The sequence below is a fragment of the Leguminivora glycinivorella genome, chromosome 4 (assembly GCF_023078275.1).
Source record: "Leguminivora glycinivorella isolate SPB_JAAS2020 chromosome 4, LegGlyc_1.1, whole genome shotgun sequence".
In the NCBI taxonomy this organism is placed as follows: domain Eukaryota; kingdom Metazoa; phylum Arthropoda; class Insecta; order Lepidoptera; family Tortricidae; genus Leguminivora; species Leguminivora glycinivorella.
In genome coordinates, this window is record NC_062974.1 from 23086229 (window position 1) to 23112595 (window position 26367).

At 43.4% G+C, this 26367-nt stretch overlaps 2 protein-coding genes across 3 annotated transcripts; one reads left to right on the forward strand and one right to left on the reverse strand.

The window, feature by feature from the left end:
- Positions 1-558: 558 nt before the first annotated feature.
- On the forward strand, positions 559-22818 carry LOC125225395 (conserved oligomeric Golgi complex subunit 3). Of its 2 annotated transcripts, none has more exons than XM_048129097.1 (13): positions 559-754; positions 847-1038; positions 1269-1395; positions 2033-2181; positions 2676-2825; positions 3482-3591; positions 9674-9892; positions 10781-10920; positions 12275-12435; positions 17905-18113; positions 18848-19286; positions 19886-20068; positions 22386-22818. In XM_048129097.1, the coding sequence occupies exons 1-13, from the start codon at positions 605-607 to the stop codon at positions 22641-22643; spliced, it is 2487 nt and encodes an 828-aa protein (XP_047985054.1). In that variant the 5' UTR covers positions 559-604; the 3' UTR covers positions 22644-22818. The 2 variants fall into 2 exon arrangements, with proteins under 2 accessions (XP_047985054.1, XP_047985055.1); XM_048129098.1 differs by having other exon boundaries at positions 850-1038.
- LOC125225396 (mitochondrial-processing peptidase subunit beta) lies at positions 22747-24436 on the reverse strand. Its single transcript, XM_048129099.1, has one exon. It carries the CDS (start codon positions 24339-24341, stop codon positions 22938-22940), a length of 1404 nt encoding a protein of 467 aa, XP_047985056.1. The 5' UTR covers positions 24342-24436; the 3' UTR covers positions 22747-22937.
- Positions 24437-26367: the final 1931 nt, after the last annotated feature.

Sequence of the window (26367 nt, forward strand, 5' to 3'; positions counted from 1 at the left end):
CAATTCGTTTTCTTTTGAACAAAGGTGACAGCGTAGCGATGCGTCGTGTCATATCACCAAAATAATAGGTGGCAGTAAAATCAATGTATTTTTGTGATCACGATACCACTGGAAGTAAAAACAAACAGCAATTGAAAAATTAAATAATTTTGTAACAATATAGAAAAAAAGAATAATATTAGAGTACTTATTTTCGATCTTTGTTCATGTAAATAAATGATTATTTCGGTTATGATCTAAGCGCCATCTATTATTTGGTATTAGATACCATAGTTCAGTTCCAGTACTTCTGCTACTCGCCGCTAGATGGCACTGTAACTTACGAAATACTAGGTATTTTCCTTGTGATTTTATTACGCCTAATATTATTCTATCCGACGCTACAGGTGCTATAATTTTTTGCAGTCGATTTCATCATCATTTTCCCGTGAGTATTGCATTCAGAGCTTATATATTCTTCAAAGATTATATTGTATTGTTTGATGCCATTACCTCTTAATTGAACGCACCCTAAGTTAAATGTCAAAACTGTCAAATTTACTCCAACGTCAACAATCTTTAGGTACCTATGTTGTAAAAGTGCTGTACTTGTTGACTAGAAATCATGGATAATATGAGTTTAAAAGAAATTCAGAGTAGATTGTTACTATGGGAATCTCCTTCAAATCCTCTAGCACCGCTTACATCTTCCCAAAGAGAAGCAATATTAGATTTAGAAGCTCTTTTGTTAGGCGAACCGACAGAGGCTGAAGACGTGTGTATTTTGTTATGTTTTGTCTTGTTTACAGTCTATTAAATGTGTAAAAGTAAATTAACGTGTTCTATTTCGTACGGTTGTTATTTTAGAAGAATGCGCAGGCTAGTGAAGTGGAAGATATTGATAAAAACACCGTGCCCTCGGTGGATACTACATACGATTTCTTGGAGTGGTATGAGAAGCTTTGTGAAAGTAACGTAGAGGAAGCAGACGCACCATACAAAGCATATTACAAGCAGTTAGAAGACAGGCGAAATGAGTGTGTTGCTTTGACTAATCAGGTATGTAAATACCAGGATGATTTTACTTGTACAAACATAATTATGAAGTAACAGTTGTAAATTAGTGGTTTGCTTTGTAATTACAAGCTTTTATTCAACTTGCAACGTATTTAAGCCTCACTGTGTCGTATGTTGAAATAAAAGTACTGACAGCATTAGAAGTGTGTATGAAAATTAAAATTTAATTTTGTTTTTTTGTACTTGGTCTATGATTTGTCTATATTTTATAGATTGGTGCAACAATGTCGGACTTAGAAAAGCTATCAAAGGAGTACAACTTGGTGTCAGACAAGACAAATGCATTGCACACAATGAGTGAGCAGTTGCTTGCGGACCAAAATAAACTGTCTAGCATAGGTAACTGTCTATTTTTATACATACATACATACACTTATACAGCCTGGCCAATAAGAATACAAATAAAAAAGGTAGCTTCATAAGTGCTGTCTGGTTTTCTCACACAAATTGATTTGAAAGGGATGACACAATGAAGTTGCCACTTTTAAATTTCTCCTCTTTTTTGCCAGTCATACATAATAAACTCACAACCTTATCCTCCTGAGGCTGTCTTAGGGCCAGTTGCATCAACCACAGTTGACAGACACTTCATCGCCAAGCAGCAGGCATCTATGGAGCTTCCCTTACAATAAAATTGAACAAACACTTTAACGTTGACAGAGGGTTTGATGCAACCGGCCCTTAATTGTATTCCTTAAAGTGCAGAACACAATATGAAACTGCTGAGGTTTCAGTGCTGCAGCCATTTAGAGAGTATTTAGACCTATAGAATGAAATAAACTAACCTAATACTTATCTCTGTTGATTTTTGGACCAGGCTACATTCAAAGTTGCCCATATTCCTTTATAATATAATCCTTTCCAACCGAAGAAATCGAGGTTTGCTAAATAAATTTTGAATTTTGATTGCATATGTTAAAATTGACAATTATATGTTAACAACCCGCTAACAGATAATACAACTTCTATTTCCTAGGTGATGACATCCGGCACCGGCTGCATTACTTCACACAAGTGGAACACCTGTCACAGAGGCTCAGCAGCACAACCATGTCTGTCAACAGCGAGGCATTCTTCAACTTGCTGGCTAAGATTGACGAGTGTCTGGACTATATGAGAACTAATGTAATTTTTTTTTGTTGTTTTACTTATTACATCATTATACAGAGCTTGTCTTTTAGGAATACCACAGGAAGCTCAGTTACAATTTACTTGGTTGCTCTTGGACTGATTTGGTTTTAATTTTTTACTATAAATTAAATACATTTATAACTGTAAATAAATAAATATAGGACATTCTTACACAGATAGGCTGAGTCCCACGGTAGGCTCAAGAAGGCTTGTGTTGCAGGTACTCAGACAACGATATATGTATATAATATACACATACTTCTTCTTATATACATAGAAAACATCCATGAATCAGGAACAAATATCTGTGCTCATCACACAAATAAATGCCTTACCGGAATTCGAACCCGGGACCGCGGTGTAGCAGGCAGGGTCACTACGCGCTAGGCAAGACCGATCGTCTGAAATATGAAATGAGGTCAATGAAGAGTCATAAATTTATTTTTTAACTTGACTAAATATCGCTATAACCTATTTGTCAATTTCAGAGTTCCTTCAAAGAGTCCCACACCTATCTAGTGAAGTATCGGCATCTACAGAGCCGAGCCATCTCCTTGGTACGTTCCTACGTCACACACGTGCTCGATCACGCCACGGAGCAAGTGCTGTCGCCTAAAGATGAAGATGCCAGTGAACAGGTATTATTAGGAAACTTACGTTAAGCATTTTCATATGAAAAAATGTTAAATTGAAGGAACAAAACCAAAATAACAAAATAATTAACAAATGCTATTATTCTTTGAACGAATTCTTTACTGACGTTTTTTTTATAAATGGGCTTACTCTTGGCCACAGACTAGCCGAAGGCAAAGACGTGGCCTACGATGGAGTGAGCTCGCCCAGAAGATGCCTGTTCACTCTTGATTTGAAGCCTGTTCACTCTTGGTTGCTGGGTTATATGAGCTTTTCGATTAATTAATGTTGTGTATAATGTAGTGAATAATTGTCATTTTTAAGTACCTATCTAAATTTCAAATAAGCAATGAATGTAATTCTTATTATAATAAGCATGTTTAATTAGCATTTGAAATGTATAGGATTAAGAATGTAGTATGTAAGTTACTATGTTGCTATACCCTGACGGGTGCATGTTTTGACCTAATCTATAAAAACACCAATTGTAAACACATGTGTATGCAATAAATGATATGAATGTGACCAACTTCAAAAGACCTTACTTATACAACTCTATATTTTTCACCACTTCTAATTTTGCTGTTGTAATAAGCGTTTACTTAGTACTTATTTAAATACATTTCTGTCGTTTATTTATATCTGTGTCTATTATTTGTAGGAGAACATGGACACGGCGTATGCCGTGTACTTCGGCAAGTTCCAGGCCACCGTACCCAAGCTAAAGATGGTTATCGAAGAAATTGAGTCTCGAGCTGAGAAGAGTCCTGAGTAAGTTCTTCTTCTTCTTCTTCTCTTTGCCTGATTCTACCCTTCGAGTGTAGGCCTCCTTCAACATGCGCCACTCGTCACGGTTTTGTGCGATCTGGAGCCACTTTTTCCCAGCTGTCCTTTTGATATCGTCCGCCCAGCGCATCTGCGGTCTTTTTTGACGGCGCTCTTGTCCTGAGTAAGTTATAATGAGTAATAGTGAACAATTATTACACAGGTTGTGACCTGTGGTTCACTATTATCTGGCAGAAACTTTTTACGCATATATTTGATTCGTATAATAGTTCTTGGCAGAAGACAAGTTTGGCAGAAACACCTAACGCAGAATATGCTTTGGCACAAATCATTTCACAAATTTTTGTAATACCGAATCGTCTGTTGTCATAATGTTGATGAGCATAATAATCTTCTAGTCGAACAATACATTTGCAGATAATATTTGTGCATAATATTTAGGCGGCATAAAGTTGTAATTTGCTATTTGATAGCGAGTTGGATGTGTTGGGGATGCAAGATACCTAACACTCCTCCTCGCTTCGCTCGTCGTCGTACCTAACGGAGACTCTGGGGCAGTTTTTTTTTCGGATAGCGAGTAATAATTCTGCTAATGTAATATTATGCTATGAGATTATTATGGTACATACAATTATGCTAAACCAAAGTCGACCAAAGTAATGTTCTGTAAAACAATATTCTGCTAAATGTATCTTATGCGTGGTAGTAATAATGCCAACTAAGTTTTCTGCAAAATTACCATTCGACCGAAAGTGTTTATGCGAAACATGTTATGCGAAGTGTGTTTCGGACTAAAATTATTCTGCCAGATGAGGGTAACCCGTGACCTGTATTACGAGCAAAAAATTGAACAAAATCGTTTTGTCGTCAACGGCCGGTAGTCCACGTGCTCTTGTAAAATCTAGCTATCAATTTACAAGTGCCAACTCACCGTACACTGTCGTACTTACCAAACGTCGTATTGGCAAAATCCACCTCGGAAAAAAGACCGAGGAGTAAAAGCCATTAAAAAAAGCCACCAAAAACTGCGGCGGTGGTGGTGGCTCTCAAGCCGGAGGCTAAGGAGTCCTACGCCTCGGTAATGCTGAAGGCCACCCAAGCTTTCCGGCTCGAAGAAGTTGGTCTCGATCACGTAAATGTGCGAAAGACGGCAGATGGGGCCCGTATACTAGAGGTGGCGGGGGCGGATAGTGGCCGTACCGCCGACGCCCTGAAGGAGCGCCTTGAGGCAGCCATAGGTGACGCTGCCCGCGTTTACAGGCCGGTAAAATTGGCGCGCCTCCGGATCTCCGGTCTTGATGAATCGGCAACCCCAGAGGCTGTGGCAAGGGCGGTTGCGGTCAAAGGGGGGTGCTCTTATGCGGATATTAGGGTAGGGGTCATCCGTTTTGGCTACAATGGCTCTGGCTCGGTCCTTGCACAGTGCCCCATAGAAGCGGCGAACGTTGCTGCGTCGGCGAGTAGGGTGACAATTGGGTGGTCGGCGGCTCGAGTTGAAGCCCTTGAGCCGGAAGCACTCAGGTGTTACAAATGCCTAGGTGTCGGCCACACTAGGGCTACATGCCCCTCTCCGATAGATAGAGGAAACCTATGCTTCCGCTGCAGCAAGCCGGGACACCGAGGGGCGGACTGTCAGGCGGAAGCATTCTGCGCTGTCTGCCATAAGGCAAAACTGCCAGCGGGGCACAGAATGGGTGGTTTCTTTTGCAACCCTCCTAAGGTGAGGGGGGTAGAAGCCCACAGTGTAAGCAGTGGGGCTCCGGAAACGGCCACGCCAACAGTGAACATAAGCCCCACCCCGACGGAACAGGTTATTGACGGGCAGCAAATGGACCACTAATGCCAGTACACCCGCAAAACGGCCCATGGGAGGTGTTGCAGTGTAACATCAACCACTGCGTTCCCGCCCAAGATCTGCTCATGCAGAATCTGGCGGAGTGGGGTATTGCAATAGCTGCAGTGGCGGAACCCTACGTTGTCCCTACCCGGCCCAATTGGGTGGGGTCTAGAGACGGCCGGGTGGCGTTGGTGGTTCCGGCTTCGGGACAGGTCCTCACAGAGATGGAGAGAGGGGAGGGATTCGTGGCGGCGAAATGGGGAGATGTCATAGTAATTGGGACCTACTTCTCCCCCAATCAGCCACTGGATGCCTTCCAGCGCTTTCTCGCGGAAGTAGAGGATGTGGTTAGAAGAGCCGACCGGGCGCCCATCCTAGTTTTGGGGGACTTCAACGCTAAGAACCAAGCATGGGGCTCTCCAAACACCGAACCCAGAGGGGCGGAGGTTGAGATCTGGGCGGCAGCAGCGGGCTTGGTACTACTGAACCGCGGCAACGCACAGACGTGTGTACGCTGGAACGGGGGTTCGATAGTGGACCTATCCTTCGCAACTCCTGACCTGGCAGCGCGCATTGACGAATGGCGTGTGTTAGAGGACGAAGAGACCCTCTCGGATCACTTATATATCCGTATGAGGGTCACCCCACTTCATAGGACTGCTCCACTTACTACTAATGGCCATCGGACCGGGAGGAAAGGGTTCCCGAGGTGGTCGGTAGCCCGCCTGGACAGGGAAATGGCGGAAGAGGCTGCCATCATCGAAGCGTGGAACGCTCCCCATGTGGCTGCAAGAGGGGTCGATGAGAGGGCTATCCATCTTAGAAGGTCTCTAGTGACAGTTTGTGACGCCTCCATGCCTCGGGCCCGGCCTGTCCGGGGCAAGAAACAAGTCTACTGGTGGACTCCTGAGATCGCCGCCCTTCGTACGGTGTCCAATAACGCTCGGCGGGCCTACACAAGGTGTAGGAGGAGGCACACAGCTGAAGAGGAGGAGCTCCTCCGCACCGCATTAGTGGAGAAGAAGCGAGTTCTCCAACAGGCTATCAAGAAGGCGAAAAGCGAGGGGTGGGAGCAATTCCTGGCTACCCTCAATAGGGACCCATGGGGACGCCCATACAGAATGGTGCGCAATAAATTGCAGAGATCCCCGCCCATAGATGATATGGAGCCACAACTTCTCCGGAGGGTAGTTGAGGGCCTGTTTCCGGATGCGCCAGACTTCATACCACCAGCGATGGCCCCCCCAGCAGCGGACCCGGTGGAGCCGCCCTTTGTTCCCCCTATAACGGACGAGGAGATGGAATTGGCCATGGAGCGGTTGAGGATTGCGCGCAAAGCACCGGGACCGGACGGAGTGCCAGGCAAAGTGCTCTTCCTGGCACTTAAGCACCTTGGCAATCGTCTAAAATCCCTTCTGCAGGACTGCCTTGAGGAGGGCCGCTTCCCAAGCTGCTGGAAGGAAGGTCGACTATGCCTTTCTCCGGCCGGCTACCGACCCATCGTGCTCCTGGATGAGGTCGGGAAGCTCTTCGAACGAATTCTGGCCGCCCGAATTCAACAGCATCTGGTGGGAATGGGTCCGAACCTACCTACATGACTGCCAATTCGGATTCCGCAGGGGGAGGTCTACTATAGACGCGGTGGCAGCGCTGAGAGATTTTGTGGTGCTAGCAGCTGGGCAGGGGGAAGGAGTAGTGGCGGTATCACTGGATATCGCCAACGCTTTCGGCTCGCTGCCCTATGCGGTCATTGGGGAGGCACTTCGTTATCACGAGGTGCCTCACTATTTGAGGCGAGTAGTAGAGCACTACCTGACGGGACGGGTAGTGCTGTATGAACAGAGGGGTATCAGGAGTGCGAGGGCTATGGCGTGCGGGGTTCCGCAGGGGTCTGTCTTGGGTCCAATCCTGTGGAATCTCGGCTATGACTGGGTAATCCGGGGGTGCAGCTTCCCCGCATGATCACCGTGTGTTACGCAGACGACACACTAGTGGCTGTGCGGGGAAGAGAGCTAGATGAGGTACTCAGGAGGGCGGCGGTGGCGACCGAGCTCACGGTGGAGCGCATAGGACTCCTGGGGCTCCGGGTTGCCTTACCAAAGACCGAGGCTATGGTCCTCGGGCGAACGAGGGGTGGGGCCGGTTACCTTCGGGCGCTGCAGTGAGGGTGGGGGGTGAATCTGTCCAGGTCAATCCCCACATCAAGTACTTGGGTCTTGTCCTGGACAGAAAGTGGACGTTCGAGGAGCACTTTGCGAAACTGGCTCCTCGCCTCGTGGGGGCGGCCTCGGCTCTGGGCCGCCTATTACCTAATTTGGGAGGGCCGAATACCCCATGTCGGCGCCTATATGCGGGGGTCGTCAGGAGCATGGCGCTCTACGGCGCGCCCATTTGGGCTGAACGACTGACGACACGCGCAAAGGCACTGCTCCGTCGGCCACAGAGGTTAGTGGCCCAAAGAATGGTGAGGGCCTACCGCACCACCTCTCACGCAGCGGCATGCCTTCTTGCCGGCACCCCACCTTGGGAGCTGGATGCGGGGGTGCTGGCGGAGAGGTACCGGCTTAAAGTGGAAGCCAGAGAGCGAGGAGAGGTCCCGGACGCTGAGGAAGCCGAGAGAAGGGAGCGGGCTGCCGCGGAGCGCCTGAAAGAAAGATGGAGGGATGCCTTGGAGAATAGCGCCTATGGAACCCGAACCATGGGTGCTATTCTACCAGTGATGGACGAGTGGTTCAGCCGCAGGAGGGGGGCCCTAACATACAGGATAACGCAGGTGGTGTCCGGACACGGCTGTTTCGGACATTACCTGCACAGAATACGGAGAGAGCCGGGGCCTCACTGCCACGAATGCGGCGCAGCGGACGACACGGCCCAGCACACTTTGGAAGAGTACGGTCGCTGGGCTGTTGAAAGAGCCACGCTCAGGGCGGCGACGGGGATGGCGGACCTCTCGCTACGCAGCGTAGTAGAAGCTATGCTGGGTAGCGAGAAAAACTGGAATGCGGTGGTTTCCTTCTGCGAAGTGATCATATCGCAGAAGGAAGAAGCAGAGAGGGAGCGAGAAGCAGCCGCAGACGCTCTTCCGCTACGACGCAGGCGGCAGGGTCGAAGGCGAAGAGCGTACGCTCGCCTCGAGCCGTAAGGGGTTTTACCCCCCTGATTGAATGCCAGCGAGGGGGATCAAGCGTCTCTGATCCCCCTCTTTAAGCGGGTGCCTTGGCCGGGCAATGCCGGAGGGCGCCGTGGTGAATGACATGATGACAACATCGATCCCAGCGCGCCCTCACGAACGGCAAAGAGGATGGAACGCCGGAGTGGGTTTAGTGGGTAGGGCCAAGTTTCCCCCCTCTCGACAGGGGAGGGGAAAGAAACGGCGAGTCCCACACATCGTGCGTAACAGCATTCCCACTCCGTCAAAAAAAAAAAAAAAAGGGTGGCAACGCGCTTGTGACACTGTTTGAGTTGCAGACGTCCATAGGTTACGGTGACCGCTTTACATCAGGCGGGCCGTATGCTTGTTATCCACCGACGTAGTATTAAAAAAAAAATACAGGCCACCGTCGGTAGGTTTTAACAATTATTATTTTCTGTTGTCCCCATTCGGGAAAAAGCCGTCTCCAGTAGTCTCGTTCTAATCGTCCCGTGTTACTGGGGTCCTTGCCCACCTTTGGTTTCCAACTTAACAACTATGCACAATCACCGGCATAAATAAGTGATGATTTCTGTACGTTGTCACATTAACATCTTGTTTGAAATGTCATACGAAATAGTCAAATGATTAAAAGCGACAAGGTACAGAAATCATCACTTATTTACAAGGCTCGGAACCGGTTTATTTTTTACCGGTTAAAACCGGTTTATTTCGATTTTACTCCGAACTTTCTAAAGAACGCGAACGTTATGAGAACTTTATTTTAACCGAAATAAACCGGTTTATTCGACGAGCGCCAAGACGCACCGGCGCAACGTCAATACCTACGTTCACTCAGCGACTTTTTTTGTTCGGTTAGAACAGTATTACCTATCATACTGCGGAATAAACCGATTTATTTTGTTCTCAACCGGTTAATCGAACGAAACCTTTATGAAAGCGTTCCCCTAAAAACCGGTTTAAAAATAGCGGTTTTTCGAGCGAAAACGAAATTTAAAGGTGAAGATTTAACCGGTATCCGAGCCCTGCTTATTTATGCCGGTGACTGCACGTGTGTACATTAGAAATTTAAATTTCAGATACGCGTCCCTTCTCTCGGACATCCAGCACGAGTACGCGGCGCGGCGCGCGCGCGTGGCCGGCGCGCCCACCGCCGCCGCGCTCACGGCCGCCGCCGCGCGCCACCCGCGCGACCACTGCACGCTGCTGCGCGCGGCGTGCTCGCTGCTCGCACATGCTAGCAGCGACGAGTGTGCGCTCTACTCGAGATTATTCAGCAAGAGTTGTCCAGCTATACAGTAAGTAAAAGAATTGGGAATATTCGAGAAACTCCGTGTGTTTTCACTGCACGCTGTTACGCTCGGCGTGCTCGTTGCTCGCCCATGCTAGTAGCGACGAGTGTGCGCTGTATTCGAGATTATTCAGCAAAAGTTGTCCAGCTATACAGTAAGTAGCCTATTCATAAACGTACTCTAAAGTTATCAAGCCGATAAAATTCGTTTGTCCCTTTCCGACGTATTTGGTGTGATAGAAAAGGACAAACGAACTATATCGGCTTCATAACTTTAGAGTACGTTCATGAATAAGGGGGTAAGTCTTAGGGCCGGTTGCACCAAACCGTCTGTCACCGTTAAAGCATTCATTAAATTTTATTGTATGGGAAGTTCCATGGATCTCTGCTGCGTGACGATGATGTGTCTGTCAAATGTGGTTGATGCAACTGGCCCTCAGTCTAAGCACAGAGCTGCCAAACATCTGTGCGACCGCTGCACACTGTTACGGTCGACGTGTTCGTTGCTCGCCCATGCTAGCAGTGACGAGTGTGCGCTGTACTCTAGGCTGTTTAGTAGAAGCTGCCCTGATATACAGTAAGTCCTAGTCTAAGTACAAAGCCGCCAAACATCCACGCGACCACTGCACCTTGTGTCCGTTACACTCGAGACTGTTTGGTAGAACTTGTCCTGCTATACATGCAGTAGGTATGTGCCTATTCTAATTCGAAGGAGCTAATCCAAAACTGTAATTTTTAGCATTAAAGAAACTTCTCATTGAACTTTTAGAGACAGAATACCAGCCTAAGTACCCTCTAAAACGCCTCTTTTTTTTACAATCAAAAGGGAAATCGCCTTAGCGTCTATAACCTGGCTCTCCCTAAAAGTTTTAATTCTTTTTTTATTAATTTGCAGAGAATATCTACAGTCGCTTTGCAACGGGCTGTACGAGACTCTTCGGCCTCACATCATACACATCAATCACTTGGAAACCCTCGCAGAGCTCTGCGTTATACTTCGAGTGGAGGTTTTAGAAGAGCAAGTAGCTAACGATCGTAAGTATTATGCAGTTTGCTACGATCTTGTGAATCGCAGTACATCTGTTTAGTCCTTTCTGATTCTTTTGTTCCATAAGAACCATCTCCAGAGAATAAAACACTAAATAACTATTGGGGAACACCTTACACAGATCAATCTATCCCCAAACTACGAGTAAGCAAAGCTACTATGGGTGCTTATGACGATATCCATACTAATATTATAAATGGGAAAGTGTGTGTGTCTGTTTGTTTGTCCGTCTTTCACGGCAAAACGGAACGACGAATTGGCGTGATTTTTTAACTGGAGATAGTTGAAGGGATGGAGAGTGACAAAGGCTACTTTTTGTCTCTTTCTTACCCCCCCCCCCACTTCCTTAAAATGGAAGGATGAAGTTTGTACGAAACACACCGCAATTTTAGAATTTAACGCGAGCAAAAGCTAATACTTACATATATAGATAAATACATACTTACATCCTAGACTCAGCAACAAACATATCTGTGTTCATTACACAAATAAATGCCCTTACTGGGACTTAAACCCTGGACCATCGTCTTAGTACTAGCAGGCAGGATCATTACCAAGTACGCCAGGCCGGTCGTCCTAACCACAGAAAGATTCTCACGTGCTTCGCCCAGCCAATATTTTGCAGCAATTCTTCGGAAGTGGCTCACTTCTTTTGAGAACGCTTATAGGTTTCTAATGGGTGGGCAACGCGCATGTGACACCCCTTGAGTTGCAGGTGTTCATAGGTTACGGTGACCGCTTTCCATCAGGCGGACCGTATGCTTGTTTGCCACCGACGTGGTATTAAAAAAATATTTTATACTTCCAATTATACAGGGTGCCCCTAAATGACGTTGACAAAGAATAGGAAAATGTTGAAATAAACCAAAATATCGAAGTTACCGAAAATATTTTTGGGCCTATATATACATATTGTATATTTCTACATTCACCATGGATATTTCAGCAGCATTCCTACTTATTACGTAAATTCAACTAACTTAAAACTATAAATTATAATTTGTAATTAATCTTAAAACCCTAGCCCGTTTATTGATTACAAAAATTAGGATTTTTTACAAGCTATACGTGCAATAAGTTAGACCAAAGTCATACTAGAGACTGCAGCGGCATATCGTTAATTTTTTGTTCTAATATTTACGTTTGTACTTCAAAGCCAAAGGAGGATATTTTGAAGACGATTCGATTAATTTGGTCAAAAATTATTAAGGTTTCACATTTTAATTTGTAGGACAATCATTCGTCTAAGGACAGAAAAATAATTATACAAACGTTATTTTTGGGCCCCCCTGTATGTATCGCTCAGTCTAGCATTTTATTGAAATGAATGTTTTTTTTTAGCGGAGACCTTGGCAGCTCTAGGAGCTTGCGCCCGTGCCCTCCTACAAGACGCACAAGAACGTCTAGTATTCAGAGCACACGTGCATCTCCGCTCCGACGTACTACTGTACCGCCCGGCTCCGCCTGACCTGCAGTACCCGGGGAAACTGCTTATGATGGAGGCAAGTTATTATTATGACTTTTATTTATCTTCCTTCTTAAGTTAGGTTTTGTACAATATGAGTATAAAAGTAAAATAAAAATAACACTTACAAAACAATATAAAACATATAAACACATTATAAAAAACCTAACCTAGGGTGCCGCCAGCAGCGGGGCAGGGCCCAAGCTGCCGGTGGTTAGGGCTGCAGAGAGAGGAACCGTCGGACTATCCGCGCCGTGTCCAAGATCACCGCCGCACGCATCTGGCCCTTGATCCATCCACCTAGCGAGAGTCTCTTAAGATGGTGGTCGAGACTCTTCGCTATGAGACCGTTCGCTGAAACGACTATCGGAACAATGATCGTTGAATCAACATCCCACATGGCGGTTATCTCGTGAGCCAAGTCTAGGTACTTACTGGACTTGTCCTTCTCGGCTTTCACGAGATTCTCATCATGGGGGATGGTGATGTCAACGAGCACGGCCCGGCGTTGCGGTCGATCTATTATCACAATGTCAGGCTTATTGGCTACAATAGTCCTGTCAGTGATAATAGATCGATCCCAATAGAGCGTGGCACGGCCATTTTCAAGAACTGGCGCAGGTAAGTACTTGTAGTACGGTACTTCGCGGTCCACAAGGCCGTATTGAAGAGCAAGCTGCTGGTGAATGATCCGGGCTACGAGATTATGCCTGTGCAAGTACTCACCGTTAGCAAGATGAGAACAACCGGAAATGATATGCCTGAGTGATTCTCCGGGACGGCGGCATGCCCGACAAATGTCGACCGTGCCGTCCTTCAGGATATATTTCCGGTAGTTGTTCGTCATCATAACTTCGTCCGCAATTGCACAGGCAAAACCCTCAGTTTCTCCGAAGAGGTCCCCGAATCGTAACCAGTTCACCGATGCGAGCAGGTCTACATCGGGTCCCGTGAGGGCCTTGTTGAACCGCCCGTGTAGCTGCTTGCTCTCCCATACCGCCTTGCGGTCCGCAGCACTTAGTACCACAGGTTTGCGCCAGTTCTCTTTCGCCAAGGAGAGCGGCGTGAGGTTTCCGTCCACTGCCACCACATCACGATGCATCCCACACTCGTTGTTAAGGAAGTAATTCCTGAGATTGTACACCTCACGGTTGTGGAGATTTTTGGCGTTTAGGAAGCCTCGACCTCCGCACTTCCGTGGGATGTACAATCTCATAACAGACGAGCGCGGGTGTAACATACGGTGTGTGGTAAGCAGTGACCGGACCCTCCGATCCAGGGCGTCCAGCTCGGTCTGTGTCCACCTTAGTATGCCAAAGGAGTATGTGAGTAGAGGCATTACCCAGGCGTTAAAGGCGCGCACTTTGTTGCCTCCTGACAAAAGACTGTTAAGGACTTTTGTCAGCCGACTGAAAAAGCGCTCCTTCACCGACCGTCTAATGCCAACATCCTCAATACCCAACGACTGTGACATACCAAGGTACTTATAGGTTTCTGATTCAGAGATAGATCTTCTGATAGATTTTCTGAATTTATTATTATTATTATTTCGTTTTAGACAGGCAGCTGATGCTGGTACGTCTAAATCATAGTTCACTTTGCACGATTTCACTACTTAGATAGTTTGTCTAGTCTATTTTTAAATTGATTAACACTGGTAGAGTTCACAACTTCAGAGGGTAATTTGTTCCAAGCTTGCACTATTCTGTTTGTAATGAAGTTTTTACCGATATTTGTTTTGTGCTTTGTTGTTACAAGTTTTATGTTGTGTCCTCTTGTGCGCGTGTTTGAATTTCGAGTGAACAGGTCGACTAGTTCTGGACAGTCATAGTACCCTTGAATGATTTTAAAGGTCTCGATCAAATCTCCACGTTCACGCCTCTTTTGCAGTGACGTCAGGCCCAGCTTCACTAATCTTTCTTCGTAGGAGAGTGACTTTAGTTACTTATACTTGTGCTGATTCTCCCGCTCACCGTGACTGATCGTAGATTGGGCACTCGGCAGCCAGACTCCCTTTGTCGAAATTATTTCAGTGTTTTGTAGTTTATTATCGGTCGACGTTATTGTGCAAAATCTTAAATTATTCTGATGAACAATGTACTCCCGAAGAAATCAAAGCTATATTGCGCTCAAAGTGACTGACAATTTGTTACCTGAAAAGTCGAAGAAAGCGTACATGGAAATTAACCTATTTTATTGTTCTCGGATAGGTATGTATTTGGCTGTCGTAGAAAAAGTATAGTATACAATTGTAACATTATGAAGGCTTAAAAGTCTCGTACCTTAATTGGCCACTCGGCACTTTTATAGCCTTCATAAAGTTACCATTATATCATATACCTTTGAGTATCTTTGAGTAGTTTTATCATATCTTTGAGTCGTCGGCAACCCGAACCCTCCTTGGAACTTGTACACTCCTTTTTGCTGTGTACTTAACACAGCAAAAGGGAATGTACAAGTTTCTAATGGGGTGGCAACGCGCATGTGACACTGTTTGAGTTGCAGGCGTCCATAGGTTACGGTGACCGCTTTACATCAGGCGGGCCGTATACTTGTTTGCCACCGACGTAGTATTAAAAAAAAAAAAACTATTTGATAAAGAGAGACTCCATCATCGTTATCACCATCGTCATAGTAGTCATGAATATTCGGTGAATCCTGGTCTGTACTCGATAGGTAATCTGGTACCTGGGTAATAAATGACATATTTTTTGTACATACATACAATACACTCACACCTGTTTCCCAGTGGGGTAGAGAGAGATCATGGATTTCCATTTGCTACGATCCTGACAAACCACTTTCCTTTCACGCACTTTCATAACGTTCCTCATACCCGTGGCCCATTTCTCAAAGCTCAAAGATACAAGTTACAAGCGGAAGTCTCTTTTCAACCTGTCATGTTAGACAGTGACTACCACTTGGAAATTGTAAGTAAGTAAGTAAAACACTTTTCCCCTCACTAGCTCGGAAACACGTGTTTTGTCCTTTAATACCAGCGGGTAAAAACGCATTTTATCCACTAGTGGGTAAAGTAATTTGACCTTGAATAAAGTCAAATTAACTGCTTTAGAATTGATAAAAGTAGGCGAATCTAGTAATAAAGATGGTTTACCACCTGTGGAACTACGGAAAGCAGTGATAACCGCATTTTTTGCGTTGTAGTTTCCTCGCTATAGTGAGGGGAAAAGTTTTGTGTTACACTCGGGTGCAAATGTATTTTACTTCTCGTGTGTTAAAAAACTCGCAAGTTCAGGATTCTATTCTCGAACCACTCGCTTCCCTCGTGGTTCAACTATAGAATCCTTTCACTTGCTCGTTTTTCAATTCCACACTCGGCGTTAAAATACAACTTTGCCCCCTTGTATAACAAATAACTATTATTGTACCAGAAAATAATACAACACACAGGAAAAAGAGGTTAATTGTAACTTGTAGCTTCGAGAAATGGGCCACTGCTCGTCGGTTTCGAGTACTTCTGACCTGACCTTTTTGTAATATTTCCCCGATCCGGTCGAGAAAAGTTCGCCTAGGTCTTCCAATCCCAACTAACCCTTCCATTCTTTTTAACCGACTTCAAAAAAAGGAGGAGGTTCTCAATTCGACTGAATGTTTTTTTTTTTTTTTTTTTTTTTTTTTTTTTTTTTTTTTTTTTTTGTATGTATGTTACTCGATATCTCCGAGAATCGTGGACCGATTTTCAAAATTTTTTTTTTGATCGAACCGGTATAACCCCGAGATGGTCCCATTGGCACCAAGTCAGGGTCTGATGTTGGGATCCTGGAGAAATCGAGGGAACTCTTCAAATGTTATAGGCACATGTAATGTTTTTAGTCTATTTTTCAAAGGTACAACAGTATTTACGTCTGATGGTAATAATTTTATGTGGCTGAGCTGATGATGGAAGGTCAACTCCTCAATGGTTAGGAGTTAAAGGATAATTCTTTCACTACTGTACATGTATTCGGACTGATACATATAATATCACTAGGAACCACTAAAAATCAACAAATAAATAAACTTTTTAACAAAAAATAAAACCGCCTTCAAAAATAAGCGCGTTACAAAACACGGAGAAACTAAAAAGCCAAAAATAATAAACCTTTCAATTCAGATTTCTTATCGTATTGCAATAATCTAAACATCCAAATTATAAACAAATCAATTATTTTTGGAGTCGGTACCAGCCTGTGTATGGTTGGGTGGGGCAAACAGAAAATAGCAAGGCGACGAATAGGTCTGGTAGCGACTACAAAAATAATTGATTTGTTTATAATTTGGATGTTTAGATTATTGCAATACGATAAGAAATCTGAATTGAAAGGTTTATTATTTTTGGCTTTTTAGTTTCTCCGTGTTTTGTAACGCGCTTATTTTTTCATACACTTTCTTCGTTAATCTCCTCTCATCCATCCTCTTTTAATTATGCTATTTTACCTTATACTTAGTCTTTCAAAATAAAGTCAGCTATGTTTTTCTATCTTCTATGAGTTCTATGTTTATCTATTGTTAATCTATCATGTCAACGTCATTTCTGCTCGAAATAAATTGTCAAAAGTGGAGATCGAAATGAGAGCGAATAATTTTCATACGGAATATTAGAAATACGTAACTAAAATCTAACTAACATTCATCGAAAATTTAAAGTACATGGAAGACATAATTATTGACGATGGCGAGCGACTGGCAATTTAAAATGAAGAAATATTTCGAAAGTGTGGCAAAGAAAACTAGGAAATCCGTTGAAAATTATGAGGTGAGGCTCTTCTTTTTGTGAGGAAACCTTCATACATCTGCGACGGAATAGGCGAGACGACTAAAAAACGAATTAGTCCGTCAGTTAGATTTTTAAAGAATTTTAGACACGTTTTTTTTCTTTTTTCTCGTAAACAAAAAATTACGACGGTATAATAGGGTACAGTGCGTTGAAGTTTCGCGTGACGTCACGCCTAGGTACAATTTTTACTTAGACGTGACGTCACAAGCCGCACTACGGAACTTTGATGCTCTATATCTTTGTATTTTTTCATTAATTAGAAAAAGCAAAAAATATGTGTTCAGTATTTCTGGACGATCTGACGGACTAAACAGAATGCCAATTTTTTTATGTAGTCGTCATCCCTATTCAAAGGTGTATGCGAATTGCGAAGTCCCCAATCCGCATCGGGCTAGCTTGGGGACTATTATAGCCCGAGCCCATGCATGAAAGCAGGCCTATGCCTTGCCGGACGATTAGGCTTCCATTTTATCATTTATCAACGTGGATAAGACACCTGTCACTCTCACACTTACATACTTGCCAGAACGTGACGGATGCTTTAACCACTTAGATAAGTGATAAAATTGCAAGCATTATTAGGCCAGCAGCAGTGGGACGTACGAATATATAGACTAAATATTTTTTTGTTATTTTTTTATTACCGCCCAGTAAATATTTTAGGACAGCAATGACCCTCATGACATCAGAAATAAATATATATATAAAATAATATTTTTGTTATTCCAGCAAATCGCCCTATCTATCCAACAAGAGCAATCCCTCAAACGTTCAGACTCCCGCAACTCTATGGTGTCGGACATCTCCGCTACCTCGCAAGAGGTCGCCAACATCAATGTGGAGGCCCAACGGAGGCCGGTGGCCTCCCCGGCTGATCTACACGGCATGTGGTACCCGGGGGTCAGGAGGACTTTAGCAGCACTGTCTAGGCTTTACAGGTGAATATTGATTGTTTATAATAAGGAGGCCGATGGAGGCCTATGGCCTCCTGCCTAATCTACATAGTACAATCGCTGTCTCCATCCAAAAAGAACAGTTCCTCAGATATTACTGCTAACTTACAAGATGTTGCCAACATCAACATTGAGGCCCAACAGAGGCCTGTGTACTCCCCGGCTAATCTACACGGCACGTGGTACCCGGGGATTAGGAGGACTTTGGCAGCACTGTCTAGACTATATAGGTGACTATTTAGTTTAAGTAACAAGAGCAGTTCCTCAGACATCGCGGCTACCTCACAGGAGGTCGCCAACATCAATGTGGAGGCCCAACGGAGGCCTGTGGCCTCCCTGGTGTATTGACAGTTTATAATGTAGAGGCAGACAAAAGCCTATGATTAAATCTAGCGCTCAAAGCTAAAATATTACCCTGAATAGGAATGCATTTGGCAGAAGCCAAACTAGATATATCTTTCCAGATAAAAGTTAGAACAGGCTTAAGCAGTAACGTTTTCGAAACTTTCGAAGAAAATACGTGTTTGTTGGTGATATCGGTTTTTAATGAATGATTTCGTTCTTCTACTATATAAAAAGATTTCCATGTTTTTTTTTTCATATGGACCACTTTTTTCCGTCGGTATCTCGAGTTTCATACTTGCTGAATTTATATTATGAACTTTATACATTCAGTTTAATGAATTGAGTGGTTTCTAAATCAACTTATTTCGTTTTAGGTGTCTCGAAAAGAAAGTCTTCCAAGGCCTAGCACAAGAAGCGATATCCCTCTGCGTCCAAAGCCTCGACAGCGCCTGCAAGCAGATCTGCGCCACACAAACCAACATCGACGGCGAACTCTTCCAAATCAAACATCTGCTCATCTTGCGCGAACAAATAGCTCCTTTCCAAGTCGATTTCGTAATCAAAGAAACTACTTTGGACTTCAGTAATATGAAAAATGCAGCTTACGGCTTACTACAACGACCCAAACAAATATTTTCACTTAACAGTAATAATACGTTGTTAGAATTCTTGTTGGAAGGAACGCCGATGGTGAAGGAACATTTACTGGATTCGAGAAAAGAGGTGGATAGACAGTTGAAGAGCTGCTGTGAGATGTTTATAAGGCATGCGACGGAGATTCTGGCGGGACCGCTGCTTACGTTTGTTGAAAAGGTTTGTTGTGATTTTTACTTTAATTTTATGTAATTGACTTAAAATCATCGCATTTAGTGTCGACTCCGCGCACGTTAAACCTCTGGAGTTGGCAAGCGTCCATGGGCTACCGATAGTACTGAGATTGCTTAAAATCAGGCGGGTCGTGTTTGTCACTGACGTAGAATAAAAAAAATGCAGTTTGTCCCCTCATCGGTGTTTGTCAAAGATTCTGACATTTATGACCGAAGTTTTATTGAAAATGAAAATTGTTTATTTTAGTTACAACATTTTATACAATTTACAATAAGTTTTGCTAAGAATCTCCTAATAAGTATGATAAATACTTGTGACAGAAGACTCCGCTACTAACTTTAGTAGTTACTGTTTTTTTTTCCGAAATATTTCGCTACTTTATATACCTATAGTACATACATACCCATAGCACAACTGCTGGCCTAGACGAAATGACAATCGTATTGATTGCTAGACGCCGATCGAAACGCCAATACGGATGAGCGATAGACAGCGTTTGAGCATTTGGCTACGTGGGTACCCTGCAGTTTAAACCGACGATTTTTCACCTGAACATGAAAGGTATCGTATTATATAAATTCCAGGTGCAAGCCTTCACTCCAGCGGACCAGATCAGGACACAGCCGTGGGCCTCGCCTGAAGAGATGGCGGTGGTGGTGAAGGAAGCACAGCGGCTGATCAAAGCGCACCTCGCGTCACTGCAGCGCTCCATGCAACTATACCTAGCTAATAAGGAGACGGAGTTTATATTGTTCAGGCCTATTAGGGTAAGAAATAGTTTTTGTGGTAACTACATCCTGGCAATACCCACAAAATTAAAATTTTGAAAAAACCCCGACATGGTGGACCGATTTTCATCCAACATGGCTAAGAACGCTCCCGACCAAAGACCTATATAACTTCGTATAGACCGATAAAGTCTAAGAAAAAAACGTACCCCAAAACCATACAGAAAAAGGTACGGTGAGCTAGATGGCGATACACCTTTGGGGTACGCTCGGCTAGATGGTGCTAATATAAATATTTGACATTTTAAAACATATCAAGCTAAGAATATGGCCCGAATTGTCAAAACTGAGGTTCAAAAGTTTTAAGCCTCTTGTCGAGAGATGGCAGTCTATGCACTGTGATTACACATTTTACTTTGACAGTAACTCTCTATAATACTCGATCCTCTTTGCTCCCGACTAACTCGGCTTTCAAACAAAAAACTAAATCGAAATCGGTTCATCCGTTCGGGAGCTACGATGCCGCAGACAGACACACACACACACACAGACAGACAGACAGACACGTCAAACTTATAACACCCCGTCGTTTTTGCGTTGGGGGTTAAAAAGTAAGTGTTGCTATGATAAAAAAAAGTTCCATTTCATTTTTTTTTTCAAGCTGTATTGTGGTTACCAGTCAGCTTAGTGCCAGGTTTAGACGAGCAATTAAATTTGCAGAAGTTGACTTCCACGAGTGACTTGCGTCGTGTAAACAGCTAACTTCTGTATTTTTTCAACTTCCGCTAGCTTGCTTGCAAGCTCTGCGTGTAAACATCAAAAAATAGACTCGGCAAGTAACTTCTGCAATTATCGTAGTTTGATCGACTTGCACGTTTAGACGAGCTATAAAACTTGCAGAACAATACTTCTGCAATGTAATGTCCATATGTAAACAGTCGCCGCAAGTTGACTTCTTGCAAGTTTTACAACTTGCAACACTTGCCGCAAGTACAACGTGTAAACACATTTTAGATATCCCTGCAATAACTTCTGTGTTTATTTTGTCGACGGAATAAAGTTTTCTTGCTGGCATGTCGGATAGAAAAGTTTAGACTCGTGACAAAGTCATCCAATTGATATCGCACTATGAGCAACATGGAGAATTATGGGACACAAAGTGTAAAGATTATCGAAACAAAATTAGGAAAAAAACAGCTTTGGCTAATCTAGCCGTAGAATTCAATACTACGGATATTGAAATTATCAAAAAGTTTTTCAAATTTGAAAACCCAATTTGGTCAAGAATTAAAAAAAAGAGGAACAACGTAAAAGCGGTCAAGGGTCAAATGAAGTGTACACAAGCAAATGGGAATAAAAAAATACTACTGGGCAACATGCTGTGTACTTAACACAGCAAAAGGGAGTGTACAAGTTTCTAATGGGGTGGCAACGCGCATGTGACACTGTTTGAGTTGAAGGCGTCCATAGGTTACGGTGACCGCTTTACATCAGGCAGACCGTATACTTGTTTGCCACCGACGTGGTATAAAAAAAAAACATACACATATGCTGCGACTGAAAACTCCATGGTAACTTAGAATGAGGGTTCATATGCATTTTAATTGGATTGTCAAGTTTTGAAGCTACTTTAAATAAAAAACTACGTAATTCACTTCATATGGGTACTTATTTAATTAAATTTATTGAGTATGTTAACACGTTTGTTGTTACCCATAAATAGTTTAATAAAACTGTTATTTTTTGTATATTGGTATTTTGTTTTTAAATACTTGGTTTAAAAGCTTCAAGCAAAAACTTAAAGTTTTCTTCACTCATTTTTATAATTTTTTTATACCGTGAAGGTTCTTCTTTTCGTAGTGTTTGGTTTGGTCCTACAATAACCATTTGATCGTCAAACCAAAGACGTCACTGAAGCTAGCGGTTACAACCAAACCGTCTCGTAAACCGTAATGCATGTGGCAACTATTGTGACACCTCTGTATGGAACAGTGTGTTGCTATGATATAAAAAGTTTGTTCGATTTCTACTGTTTATTTTTTTGCCAAGCTGTAGGAGTATCTTGTACCTTTTTTAACCGACTTCAAAAAAAGAAGGAGGTTCTCAATTCGACTGAATTTTTTTTTTTAAATCTGTTTTTTAATTTATTTTGGAGCCTTGATCCATAGGACTATGCCGGCTCCGTTAGGCCACTTCATATTATTAACAATAAATATACAAACTCATTATAAAAAATAAGTCAAAAATCACAGTACCTATCCTATTTATTTAATTATAATTATTAAAATGCAGTAATCTCGTATAAAATCAACAAAATACTTACGTAATAAAACTTCGATTTGCTTTTTTTTTGCAGAACAACGTTGTCGGCTACTTCGTCCAAATCGAGCAGCTCCTAACCAACGGCGGCTACACATACGAAGACACGCTGCTAGTGGCGTGTCCCACGCACGAGCAGATCTCAGTCTTCATATCCTCGGCTAGCCTAATCAGCCACAACGAGCCGGTGCTGCCGTACGGGACCAAGAGGAAGACCAGCACGGTCCGCAAGCCTAGTGTTACCAGCGTCCCGGAGAAGAAGCTTGGTGAAGCCACTGGTACTATGAATGTGTAATTTTAGGAAGATTTGTATTTGGTTAAATTCCTATTTATTGCAATATGTATTTTTAAGTATTTGTTTCAAATTGTATTTATAATTTTATAAATGAAAACATGTGTATTGGAAAACAGAATTGTTTATTTACATATCATTTGCTTACTCTCTTATAATAAATACACATTCCACCAAAGACATTGCGTTTTAATATAATAAAACAACAGACATTTGGGATCAGTAGATTTAATGTGTTGTTTTGACTGATTTAAATAAAGTTTCTAAAAGATTATCTATGACAATAATTATATTAATTTACGCCCTAAGCCAGTACATGCCGGCGCGCAGCCTGGTGTAGTCGGGTAGGCCTTCAGTGGGACCGACGGCGGCGACGGCGGGGCACTTGTCATAGATGTACTTGTAGCAGACGTCACGGATGTTAGCAGCAGTGACAGCATCAATACGAGCATCCAACTCGTGGATAGGGATTCTGCGGTTGTAGCAGAGCATCTGGCGACCAATGTCTTCACAGACTGGGGTGGTGCCATCGAGCTGTAGGAGCATGTTGGTCTTCAACAAGTTCTTTGCGCGCTCAACTTCTCCTTCGGTAACAGAAATGCAAAGCTTCATCCACTCAGACTGGATGTTGTAGACCATGTCTTCGATCTGTAGGGGCTCAGCAACAAAGTAGATGCCCCACAGACCGGTGTCCTTGTAGCAGGTGTTGAAGGACTGGAAGCTGTGGCACAGGCCTTCTGAGGATGCGGCGCGGGCGAGCACTGAGGCGTTGTTGGCGCCGCCGCCCTGGGAGCGGTCCCAAGCTCCAATAAGAGTATTGGCAACCATGAGAGGAATGTTGTCAGCATCGGTCCAACCCGCACCCTCAACAGCGAGAGCAATGTGAGCCAGGGGCATGGAGTCATCACGTACTCTGATCTCAGAGCCAGTGTAGCGGCAGGGGGCAATTTCGGGTACATCAATGGCTGTGTTCTTCAGCTTACCCAAGTGTTTGTTGGCGAGGTCCACAAGCTTCTCATGTTGGACGCCACCGGCGCCAGACAGAACGATACGCGCTGGCTGGTAGTGAGTCTTAATGTACTGCTGCAAGTCAGCCTTGGATATCTTCTTGATGTTCTTGGTGGGTCCCAAGATAGTCTGTCCTAGGGGTGTGCCTTGGAAGGCAGTGGCGTGTAAGTGGTCGAATACGACCTCTTGCAGGTTGCTTTCGACGTCCTGCATCTCTCGGAGGATCACGCCTCGTTCGCGTTCGATTTCGGGTTCAGCGAGCGACGAATTCTGAATAATGTCGGCAAGGATCTCGACGGCCGCGGGCACGTCATTGGCGAGGCATTTAGCGTAAAACACGGTCTGTTCCCGAGACGTGTACGCATTTAAATGCGCTCCCATGTTCTCCACGAGCAACTCGAGGTCGGTCTGCGATCTTTTGCTGGTGCCTTTGAAAGCCATGTGTTCTAGGAAATGTGCGACTCCGTTGTTTTTAGAGTTCTCGTACCTGGAACCGGCATCGATCCAAAGGCCAACAGTCGCTGTGGCGGCACCGGAGTCCTCGGAGGCAACTCGCAGACCATTGTCGAGCACTGTAAGCTTGGTCGGTGGAACGTTGACTAGTGCCTGCTTGTAACCGACGGCAGTAGCTAAGGACCTGACCTGCACGCCCTGGGAGGACAGCAGTCGCAACGTAGTCGCTACTTTAAGCATTATTATGTGAATCCTTGCCTCTTACGATAAAGTTCTTATGCTCGCTGATTTACGTAATAAATGAGCAAGGAATGAAAATGGTTTGCAATACGTCAAAGTCAATGAGATTTAATATTTTTTTCAAGATGGCCGACAATTTCAAATACATGCTTTTTGCCAAAACACGATGGTTTCATTCGTTTAAGTCATGTTTATTACTGATAAAAACTTTGAACATGATGTAAAAGAGGGACTCAAACATTTTATCTAATATAACCACAGATAAACCAATTAAGCAACATTTCTAGTGTGTCACCTTCATTAAAAAATACAGTACATTATGGCGCTACTTTCCATTAATAATATATCGAAAATTTTGTAAAAACATACTACATATATTCATTTTTATGCTTTACTTCCCGTGCGAAGACGGGGCGGGTAGCTTTGCTAGTTACATATATTATTTTGTAAAATTTGTGGCGTCAAGTATATATGTATTACAATGTTTATGGCTCAAATACCTAAACATAAAAATAGTATTTTCTCAATTAGTAAGTTATTTGTTGATTAGATCAGGAGCACTGAAAAAGAGAAAAGGCTCTAACCACTTGTTTTCTTTCTGAAATGATGTAGATAGTTTGTAATGGCGTTGTTTATTTAAATGGTTGTTGTTGTCAACCTATTGTGGATCTAAGTTTACTTACTCATTGGTTAGTGTTACACTGAAATAAAATTTAAACATTTTATCAAAACATAGATTAAAATTAAACATCTACTGACTGTTTTTCTCAACAGAACAGTTACAATAGGTATATTGGCCGCTCAATTGATTGGACTCTATTGGCAAGTGAATTAACCCTTCAGGTGGCGGAGCTACAAGTTGCATAGGGGATAAGTGGCACGGTCGTTTTATAAAACATTCCGTTAAGTGGCAGGCGCCGGGAGCCGGACTCTGGGAAAAACAAGCCGATAAGTGGCAGGGACCGGCTCCCGGACCCCGTGCGACGATATACCTAAATATATAAATAAAACCGTCTAAAACTGTATCTAGCTTCCTCACACTTGCACGAACCATTCGTCACTAAACAAGGACGGCATTCAGTAAAGGTCCAACACCCTCAACTTCAAAACAGCTTGAAATATGACCCAATTTGATTGGACCAACCGCCTGCCATATTTGAGACACGTGTTTAAAAACCGTCTTTTTTGCAAAAATTGTACTGTAATATGTTAAAAAAAGGGATATAAGTGTAAATAAATGTATATTTAAGTCCCTGAATTACTTTTTTATACAATTTACTGTTTGTTTTCCTAAATAAAGTTACTTTAATACATGGAAGTGGAAAACGTAGCCACCTGATATTTGATCGAGTCTAGCAAATTTCACATAAATGGAATGTATTTTTTTGCTATGGAATGATTTTAGCCGTTTCATAATGAATCCAGTGATATATGGTTTATGCACAACATCCCTACACTTTTTGAGAAATTATAATTTTTGTAACACAAGTGACATTCGCGATGACCACCCGTGAGGGCCCCGCCACTCAAGGGTAAACTTTTTCTGTCATTTTATCGGTATCCTTGCCACTTAACAGCTTTTTATTTCAAGTCCGGCTCCCGGTTACCTGCCACTTTACGTGCGGTCGGCTCCCGGATTTCGCCACCTGAAGGGATAAAGGTGACAGCTGGTAACTAGAGCTACCGGGCTGTCCCATAACTAATGTCGGTTTGTGCATATCGTGACTTGTACTCAGGTATTTCATACTAGACTAACACTTATTTGAGTTGTGTGGCAGTAAACTACTTGTGCTGCTAGCGTCTTTAATTTTATCTAAAAAAAGTTTAAGAAGCTTTTATAACTTAAGTATAAACTAATTACAATGAGTTCGGATAAAAGTGCAATTCGTGTGCTATTACATCATTACTGGAAACAAAAATACACAGCAGCCGCAGCAGCCAGAAAAATATGCGAAATAGAAGGGGAAGGATTGGTAAATGAACGTACAGCACAGCGTTGGTTTAAACGGTTTTCTAGTGGAAATTT

What these genes read in the sequence shown, in the direction of transcription:
- LOC125225395 (XM_048129097.1), top strand. Translation starts at nt 605, where the DNA reads ATGGATAATATGAGTTTAAAAGAAATTCAGAGTAGATTGTTACTATGG. An exon ending in GTGTTGCTTTGACTAATCAG is followed by an intron (nt 1,039 to 1,268) that starts GTATGTAAATAC and finishes TATATTTTATAG; the next exon opens with ATTGGTGCAACAATGTCGGA. An exon ending in TATTGTTCAGGCCTATTAGG is followed by an intron (nt 20,069 to 22,385) that starts GTAAGAAATAGT and finishes TTTTTTTTGCAG; the next exon opens with AACAACGTTGTCGGCTACTT.
- LOC125225396 (XM_048129099.1), bottom strand. Translation starts at nt 24,341, where the DNA reads ATGCTTAAAGTAGCGACTACGTTGCGACTGCTGTCCTCCCAGGGCGTG.